At 37.4% G+C, this 9,290-nt stretch overlaps 2 protein-coding genes across 3 annotated transcripts; one reads left to right on the forward strand and one right to left on the reverse strand.

Annotated features, from left to right (window-relative positions):
* The first annotated feature begins 1,191 nt into the window (after nucleotides 1–1,191).
* LOC111365505 lies at nucleotides 1,192–3,628 on the forward strand. The gene is made up of 7 exons (XM_022986061.1): nucleotides 1,192–1,226; nucleotides 1,328–1,405; nucleotides 1,506–1,790; nucleotides 1,892–1,950; nucleotides 2,076–2,112; nucleotides 2,209–2,280; nucleotides 2,706–3,628. The coding sequence occupies exons 1-7, from the start codon at nucleotides 1,192–1,194 to the stop codon at nucleotides 3,406–3,408; spliced, it is 1,269 nt and encodes a 422-aa protein (XP_022841829.1). The 3' UTR covers nucleotides 3,409–3,628.
* On the reverse strand, nucleotides 3,620–6,734 carry LOC111366012 (heparanase-like protein 3). 2 transcript variants are annotated; one of them, XM_022986624.1, is made up of 9 exons: nucleotides 6,339–6,734; nucleotides 5,770–5,806; nucleotides 5,489–5,672; nucleotides 5,253–5,401; nucleotides 4,905–5,078; nucleotides 4,569–4,758; nucleotides 4,351–4,476; nucleotides 4,159–4,258; nucleotides 3,620–4,073 (listed from the first exon to the last, which is right to left on the reverse strand). In XM_022986624.1, exons 1-9 carry the CDS (start codon nucleotides 6,564–6,566, stop codon nucleotides 3,708–3,710), a joined length of 1,554 nt encoding a protein of 517 aa, XP_022842392.1. In that variant the 5' UTR covers nucleotides 6,567–6,734; the 3' UTR covers nucleotides 3,620–3,707. The 2 variants fall into 2 exon arrangements, with proteins under 2 accessions (XP_022842392.1, XP_022842391.1); XM_022986623.1 differs by having other exon boundaries at nucleotides 4,848–5,078.
* Nucleotides 6,735–9,290: the final 2,556 nt, after the last annotated feature.

The following is a 9,290-nucleotide window of genomic DNA, read 5'->3' on the forward strand; positions in this document are numbered from 1 at the left end:
TAACAATTAAAGAGGATCAGACGATTGTGTAAGGGACGAAATCTCTTGAGACAAAGTCCCAAAAAGGGGTGTTCTTTTTATTGGCGATGAACTTTACAATTGGAAACGGAAAACAACGTGCCTCCAAGGGGCGCAAGCACACGAGTTACAGAAAAGGAAGTGTTTAAGTCTAAAAGCTAAAGGAATGAAAATTACATATTCTCTGTTCGAGAGTTTTGGATTCGGTCCTTTGCTTCTAAGTTCTTTCTCCCTTTTATACTTCATAGGCGATCCCTTTGTGATTAACTGCTCTAAAAAACTGCTTGATCGCCCTATAACTACCCACTTTCTTTGTAGTGGCCATTTTGTCATGAAACTGTCATTTTAACTACTGCCATTATCTTGCATCGTTCAACCGCTTTCGATTGAACCCCTTGAGTCGTGGAACGTGATAAGGTTACTTTAGCAACTGCCTCAATAACTGCATTTCTTGATGATCATAATGCGTTATGTTTGTTGATACCTTGGGCGACTTGAAGATTTGGGCGAGACTCTGGGTGACCGTATGCCACTCTATTCGTTCAGATTCTGAGCGACTTGCAAACTTGGGCGATGGCGTTACCGCACTATTGGGCCCCTTATTTGGGCATTCACCTTGATTCGTTCAATTGGATTTCGTTTTTTGGGCGATCTGATTTGGGGATCCTCCAATTGGGCTTTACTCTCTGGGCTGTTCGATCTGGGCTGAATTTTTATGTGTCAACACCTTAAAACCGGCTTGTGAGTTGTTATGGACGGGTGCCTGAAATGCTTGAACCCACCAGGCAAATATCCTGCTTTCTTTCATAACGGAGCCATTATTCCCGGCTGGCATAGAAGTCTCTCGCGAACTATCCCTCTTTGAAATCGATGCCCACCGCAGCCATTTTTCCCTGCGGATTCATTCCACAGAACCGATCTTTTAGTGAATGTAGCCCTTCCAAGTTCGCCCCGTCCACAATGAGGGTACCCCAAGAAGGGGTGTTTGTACTGATATGAATTGTAACAACCACTTTGGATTGAAATCACCGTTAAAGCTGACTTGCAAGGGCGTATGGTGCATCGAATGTTTATAAACCCACGAGGCAAACCTTTAGCTAGTGAAGTGGGATTCAGTATGATGGTTTGAATAATTTCTCGGATTAAATACATGACTAGTGAATTTTCTCAATAATGTCGTTTATTAGCGTCCGTTTTTGTTGCAGTCAGTAGCTTATTCAGCTGTTGGGCCAATTATCGCTGCTGTTATTTGGCTGGTTTTCTTTGGAGTGTTCATGTTGTGTCTCTGTTTTCGCCATTGCTGTTGCAGGCGTAAACCTTATGGCTATTCTCGTGCAGCCTATGCTGTCTCTCTTATTCTCCTCCTTCTCTTCACTTCCGCGACAATGTAATAACTTAAAGTCTTAATCCATTCTTTGCTGCATATGTGTAAGTTTGTTAGAACATTAATCAGTTCATATGAGACTACTTCATATCTCTATTTACAGAACTGGAGTAGGTTTTTTGTACGCGGGGCAAGCCAAGTTCCAGAATAGTATAGTTAACATACTGAGCTACATCCTGCATCAGGCCGACACAGTGGTAGTAAATCTACAGAACTTACTCAGTAATCTGGAGGCAGCGAAGAGTGTTGGTGTGGGGCAGATTACATTACCAGATGAAATCAAAGGTGAAATTGATACCATGGCAATAACCATCAATCAACTTGCTGATACTTTTCACAATGTTACAGGAAAGAACTCACATGACATACGCAATTTTCTCGACCCCTTGTAATAACCTACATCTACTTAACTACGTAATCAAAATCTACCTAATGTTCGGAGTGTCAAACATACATACTTATTCCACAAATTTTTCGATCCCTTGGCAGGAGGCTTGCTGTTATATATGTAGCTGCTGCAGTTCTTGTTTTGGCATTTCTGGGATTCTGTAAGTTTCTGTTAGTTATAGACTAGAGCATAAATCATTTTTTCTCTTACAAATTATTGTTCATATTTACCATCGTGTTAAGCATAGAGGGATTAATTGATTTGTCACGGTTGTTTGTTGTGCAGTGTTCTCCATTCTTGGAAAGAAATGGGTTGTTTACTGGTATGTATGCAGCACAACAATGTTGTTTTTGCTAGCAGTCGAACATACATTCAAAAAGATTTTTGAGTATAATGTAATATGCTTGATTTCCTGCAGCTTAGTGATCGCAGGATGGATTCTGGTGGCTGGAACATTTATAATTAGTGGCATGTTTCTCCTTGTTCATAAGTAAGTCTATCAACATTTAGTTCTGTTTCACTTCCTCACCCCTAGAAAGGAACTAAGGACCTGTTTTGTATAGCTTGTGCTTCTAGTATAAGAACTTCACGAAAAAGTCACATTGGGCTGCTTCCTCTAAAAGCTCTTTTAATTGGACAAAGCATTTCTAGAGCTCCACAAGCATCTTTTGACTTTTCAAAAGTCATGCCAACCTAGTCCTAAACCAATCTCGATTCCCTCCAGGGCCAAATAGAACACAACTAGTCCTTCTCTCCCGCATTGCTAGTCTTACTATTTTACTTTCTTACGTGATGTCACTAGTCTTAGTGATGTCCATTTACTACCGGGGCACAATGTTGTTTGAAGGTCTACGAGGAAGGGAAATTTCATTTAAGTTCGGGCTCGAGGTGATTTTGGTTGTTTCTATTTGGCAGTGTTGTTGCAGATACATGTGTAGCGATGGATGAGTGGCATCAAAACCCGAACGCAAATTCTGCGTTGGAGGAGATCATTCCTAGAGTAGATAACACTACTGCTCAAGACATTTCCAAAGTTACCAAAGGAGTCACCTTCTCACTCCTTAGCGTCGTTAACTACGCCATAACGAATGTCTCCAATGCCAACAACCTTCCACTCGAGGCCAAACCGTTATATTTTAACCAATCGGGAATATTGATGCCAACTTACTGCAATCCGTATAATCCTGATTTTACAGATCGGAAATGTGAACCTGGCGAAGTAAACTTCACCAATGCATCACAGGTATGGAAGAAGTATATTTGTGATGTTTCCTCATCCGATATATGTATCACGACTGGACGACTGACCCCAGACCGTTATACACAACTGACGAGCTCAGTAAATGTAAGCTATGGTTTGTATACAGGGATGCCATTTGTTGTGGAGTTGATAGACTCCACTTTTCTTACAGAGACATTTACAGATATTAGTGAGAACAATTGTCCCGGATTGAGGAAGTATACGAAATGGGTGTATGTTGGTTTCATTACTTCCTCTGCTGCTCTAATGTTTTCCTTGATCTTTTGGGTAGTATATGTCCGTGAAAGAAGGCATCGTGCCTACACCAAAAGAGTCGACCGCCAGCCTGAAGAGGAGGCATCCTATATACAAGGATGATCAGTCTGAAATTTCCTTGCATCACACAATTTTCTGTTGTAATCTAAAAATGTTAGTGTGATCCCCTATCGTGTAACTTTCCTGTGTGTGATTCAACAAATGCCATCCATTAATCCCTAAGGTAGTTAAAGGAGATTTATGTATTTTTTTTATAGTGATCTTTAAAACTGTGATCAAGTCACCCTCTAGAAACAGATATCCATTCTTTTTTACATGTGATCTTCATAAAAATGTGTGCGCTTACAAAAATGGGTTGAAAAAAATACAAGGAACCACCTAAAATGCTCGTTTTCTCCCACCTACTTGCAAGCAGGGAGAGCAACATACGGCATATGAACAAATGCAATAGAGAAAGAAGCAACTCTTATAGGTTCAGAAGAAGTTACTGTAATAGGTTCCAAAAGCGGTATAGCCCCAGATGAATCCGTGATTAAAGCCTTCCCATTGAGAAGCATAGTCTGGCTCTGTATGTTTCCATCCATAGCCGTCAGGTGGTATTCTTCTCTTGTTCCACGAGCTTCATTTGCCTGATGCATCTTACTCACTTTCGATCTATGTCTATGATGTCTATCTTCATGTCGGTCCACCAGAGTTCCATTGAAGTTGACTTTTGCCTCCACAGTATTGTTTCCATCTAGATTTATTAGCAATAAAGTGATACCTTGCTGCGAGATAAAAGTCCCAAATAGGTCACTTCGACATACAATGAAATTCAATTTTTTATCTACTGAATAGGTTCGATTAACTTACAGATTGCTTTGCGCAATGAGCATAAGCACGGATCTTCTTTGTCCCAGAAAAAATTGTCGACAGAACAGACCTCCCCATTAATCGGTGCCAAAGAAGAGCACTACAGTAAGAAAAGCAGTATTATGTGCCGTATAAAGAGAGAATCAAGGTAAAACGAAAATATAACTAATAAACAATTGAATTTCAATGAACCTGTAGTAATCTGGATTTGGAACAAAGGTCGTGGTACTAAGTAAACCATAGTTGCCACCAATTAGAGTTTGTCTGCAATATGTTTTTGTATCAAAAGCTGATGACATCCCGAGTTGATCCAGATACCTTTAATTTAGTGCCAACAGAACAGAGAATATCCTTCAGGTATAAGAACTGAACTCGGAAAAGTTGCGCTGTGAATGTAGCATTGGGATTACCAGAAACTGAACACAAATGCATTTGTAACATGATTGCGGCCACTGTTGTAAGCCCCTCCCGACTCACCAACCCATGCAACTGCTGAAGTTGCAGAACTTCTGAGGATGTTCTTGAGCCCCCTGAATACATCAGCCTCACCGTCAAGATAAGATGGATCAAGAATCTTTTCAATAAGGTGCTCATCGACTCCTACAAATAAGAAAAGAATATTTATATTCATGTATAATCGATCATCTGGTGACTAAAACCAGATCATCCTAGTTTGCTAGTTGAAATACCTGGGCCAAGATTATATATGTGATGAGTGATCACATTTACTGATCCCTCTGTTTTACCTATGTATCGTCTGAACCAGCTCGGTTCATAGAATCCTCCTGGTGCTATGATTCTCGGTTTGACATCAACTCCTTTGTAAATGTCTTGTATTAGATCGTGCAATACAATCGTGTCAGATGCATATTGATCTGCTGCAACATGTACCCCGACTCCATTTCCACTCAATTCATTCCCTGGAAAGAAAATGGCAATCAACAATTTTTTTAGCATCTGACAGTTCTGCGATTTCGCAGTGACTTAAACGGTCATATTGAGATTTTTATCATTGTTTTCATACAATTTTCCATACGTGGTGACATGCATGAAAGAAGCAATCTGCATTGACATTAGAAAAGAAGAATTCTTACCTAGTTCCCAACCATAAATGTTATAGCCCTTTTTGACAGTGTAACGAATAAGAGAAACAGCATTGCTAGAATTCCAAGCTCCCACAGTAGAATTATCCGACCGTATGGATCTTCCATTCAGTGCATTTAGTCCAAAAACAACTAAAGCCCTGGATTGAATTCATACAAGGTAATTCAGTTCCAATTTCTGCATCATCTATTTGCATTTCCAAATTTAAAAATAGATAAGCTTTTACCCAGATTTATTAAAGAAGGAATTCAGTTCATCCCATCTGGACAAGGGAAGGCATCCCTTGGTGAAATTAAACAACTCAGACATGTTTTGAGCAAATGGAATGCAGGGTTGCAAGTGATCTTCAGTTTGATAGATGACTTTATCTTGCAAAGTGCCACCCAATCTGATCTTCAGCCTCGAAAAAGCTACACAGTATTTAAAAAAAATAAAAATAAAAATAAAAAAATCTTGTGAAGTTGAAACGGCTACTTTTTATGTAGAAATAGGTGATACAATCCTTACCTTTTATTGCATTTAGGAAAATTATATTGTTAAGATCCTGGACACAAGAAGATCAAACAAATTTCATGAAGTATCTATTCTATTAAATTGACGTTAACAAATCAAACATTCCAAGAAGGAATCATCAACATAAAAGGACAAGTATTTAGCATGTTATAGAAATTCCCGAAGTCATGGAATTTAAAACCATTGTACGGGCGAAAAACAACCATAAGCATTAGAATGAATCAGTAACCACCAAGAATGAAAACATAGTATCTTCCAACAGCTAAATCGAAATCCTGAAGACATTCATGACTCACGAACTTCAAGGCAATCAGTATAAATTTATCATAAACAAGATTTAAATGATATACACATGACCTTATCTAACTTTTAGATCGAGTTGTTCAACATAGTATGCAAAGGTCGGTTTTTTCTCTCGCCATCACCCATTCAATAAAATTGTGCACGTTTAAGGGTTTGATGTGAAGGTGAGCGTTTCCATCTCTAAGCTAACATTTCTGCACCATTCATGCTCGCAAACATAAAACATAGAAGAAGAAAGCAAATGTATGAGATAAATATACCAAATTAAGCATAGAAGAATAGTCCCAGCTACAAGTCCCATAATCACACTTCTCAGGCGGCCACCAGTCTATTGTGGCACATATAAAATCACCGTCTGTCTCCCCAATGGAACTCTTCCCATCAATAAATACAGTATTATTTACACTTTCATTAGCATCCTTCAAATCCTCTGCATACGCAAAAATGAAGCTGCAACATAACAAACAAACCACATAACACCACCCCATGTGAAATACCAAAGAACCTATCTCAAATACTTGCAGAAATACTCAAGATCTCTATTTTAATACATGCCCATAATCATTTATGATACAAATTATATATTTGGATGAAAGAATGGTAAAAGGACAAAGATAAAAGGACGTTTAATGAGTTACAAACGGCTTATTTGAGATAATAATATTAGTTACAACATCACCATTTATTAAAAACAAACATTGACAAAGACGCTAGGAAATGGAATCTAGATTTGGTGTGTTGGATTTTGGAATGCAATCCTGAATAATAAATTATAATGTCAAGTTTGTTTCCTGGAGGTGGATCATTTTAGTCTTTAGATGAGCTTTTGCTTAAGCAAATGTGTAAAAGATCATACAAGTAACTAGAGGAAACAGATAAGCAGATATGCTACCTGTAGAGAAATATTTGACAGGTTGCTAGCCGTCAAGATTTCATTGAATGTTGGACGAAACACAAAGTTAAACTATTCAATGCATTGTTACTGAATAATAAATTATAATGTCAAGTTTGTTTCCTGGAGGTGGATCATTTTAGTCTTTAGATGAGCTTTTGCTTAAGCAAATGTGTAAAAGATCATACAAGTAACTAGAGGAAACAGATAAGCAGATATGCTACCTGTAGAGAAATATTTGACAGGTTGCTAGCCGTCAAGATTTCATTGAATGTTGGACGAAACACAAAGTTAAACTATTCAATGCATTGTTATCACCTCATCATCTACAATGCTTTCTGTACATTTCATTTGTACAATGAACTTAATTCAAAGATAAGTATAGTCTACTGTTGGGTTTCGGCTGTGGGGTCTAGCAGGTTTGTCCAATGCATGTATCTTTATAAAAAATAAAAAAGGAAGAAAAATGCTTTCTCTATGTTATGCTATTTGATCGGTTATAAAGCGAGGGGTGACTATGTTCAGATTTAGGATCGTCCGTTGATCTAGTGACTCGTTTTATAAAGTTCAACTTTTGCTCAATCTTGGCTCGGTATAAGAACCGAATAAAGTGTGCATGTGACTTAAAGTCTTAAACGGATCGAATTGGGCTCGAGATATAGTCCCTTTGGCCATGGACATGTCAATGCAGACATGTCGTGACTCACGATCCCACCAACTTGTCATATTAGAGAACGAAATATTTTGAAAAAGTGTTTATAAACAATTTAAATTATAAGTAAATGGAACTAATAGTCATCCAAGAGTATGTACATGTAATGGAAAATGTGCCCCACAAGCACTGGCAGGCCCACATGGGGTCAAATGACCTCACAGTTTTTTGAATTTTTTTTTTCCACTTACTTAAAACATAATTTTCTATCAAAGTAGTGAGCCAACCTAATTAATTTCTCTAGTCTAATGCCCAAAAAGTCCAAACCCAAATTCTATTGCAGTAGCATACGGTCTTATTTTCGTTAATGATACGTTGTTCGAAAAAAATTTCATTTTTAACCCCACAGTTCGAACTGTCTGGATCCGTCCCTGCCCACAAGATAATAACTCGTTTGAGATTGTTATACTTAGGTACAATTTCATATAGAATAATGTTATTTGTAATTACTCACTATTTTAGTAATTTGATACATGATGTAATAAAAATTATCACATTAATGTATCAAATCACAAATTACCATGTAAAATGTCACGTAGAGCGACTAACGCAGTGAGTGAGTATGAATAACATTTCTCTTTCATATAATGTTGTATTTTTATTGTTAATTAGAGGTTAAGAGATAATATAGTTGATGATATCCCTGAAAGCGAAATAAAAGTTGGAAGCAATAGCAAGTTTTAACTTAAGTGGAGTTGTTTATAGTCTCTCTTAAAAATATATAATTTCTTTCATCTCAATAATTTTTTGAAAATGACTATAAATTTAACTTAAAATTATAACATGGAATAATTCTTTTGAGGGCCGGTTTTCACACCATTGTAATACCTAACCAAGTGTTCTTGATTGTACTGGAGTCTGTTTTAACACTTCACCATACCCTATGTCAGACGTGTTTGTCCCAACAATAATGGAAGCAGCGAGGTCAAGGAATATTTGTGAAATGAATCTTTGAAGGACAATAATAGTTGTCTACCTGTCTTTCACTTTGATTTGTCTTCAAATTTTTGAAAAGCCTTTTATCATTTCCTGCAAGTTTGGATCGATGATTTACCATCCTCATAACTCTTGGCCGGCGGGTCAAAAATCTTATTGAACATTGAACTTGTAGATGCAGATTTCGACACGATCTTCTTTAGACGCTAAAAAAAAATTTAATATACAAATATTTTGTCCCTTCAATATTTTTAACGTCACCGTTGTGACAATTCTGGCTCAGATTGTAACGTGCACAAGAAAACTTATGAATCGATCTCTATTTTTCGTATACAAGAACATGATCCAGTAGTGTATATAAAACTAAAACCGCATATTGGTATTAATGTTGGTAAAAGGGCTGTTTTCCCTGCAATCTGAATTAATTCCAAGTAAAATGGCCATCATCTACGTAAAGCTCAAATCTCACATAAAAAACATAGTGTAGATAAAAATTAAGAATCCCAATTCATTGCACAAAAAAGAACATATAAATCTGTCAAATGAAAAAAGCAGTTCATGAATAGGGTGGCCAAGTAAACCTCCCTCCACCTATTACATCTTCTCGAAATAAAATAAATGGTCATAGCTACATCATTTCCTCTTCTTAGCTGGTGGTTGGTCCTCGTCCTC

The sequence above is a fragment of the Olea europaea genome, chromosome 17 (assembly GCF_002742605.1).
Source record: "Olea europaea var. sylvestris chromosome 17, O_europaea_v1, whole genome shotgun sequence".
In the NCBI taxonomy this organism is placed as follows: Eukaryota; Viridiplantae; Streptophyta; class Magnoliopsida; order Lamiales; family Oleaceae; genus Olea; species Olea europaea.

What these genes read in the sequence shown, in the direction of transcription:
- LOC111365505 (XM_022986061.1), top strand. Translation starts at nt 1,192, where the DNA reads ATGTCGTTTATTAGCGTCCGTTTTTGTTGCAGTCA. An exon ending in GTCCGTTTTTGTTGCAGTCA is followed by an intron (nt 1,227 to 1,327) that starts GTAGCTTATTCA and finishes TTGCTGTTGCAG; the next exon opens with GCGTAAACCTTATGGCTATT. An exon ending in ATGTTTCTCCTTGTTCATAA is followed by an intron (nt 2,281 to 2,705) that starts GTAAGTCTATCA and finishes TCTATTTGGCAG; the next exon opens with TGTTGTTGCAGATACATGTG.
- LOC111366012 (XM_022986623.1), bottom strand. Translation starts at nt 6,566, where the DNA reads ATGGGGTGGTGTTATGTGGTTTGTTTGTTATGTTGCAGCTTCATTTTT. An exon ending in GCATTTGTGTTCAGTTTCTG is followed by an intron (nt 4,477 to 4,568) that starts GTAATCCCAATG and finishes ACTAAATTAAAG; the next exon opens with GTATCTGGATCAACTCGGGA. An exon ending in CTCATTGCGCAAAGCAATCT is followed by an intron (nt 4,074 to 4,158) that starts GTAAGTTAATCG and finishes TTTATCTCGCAG; the next exon opens with CAAGGTATCACTTTATTGCT.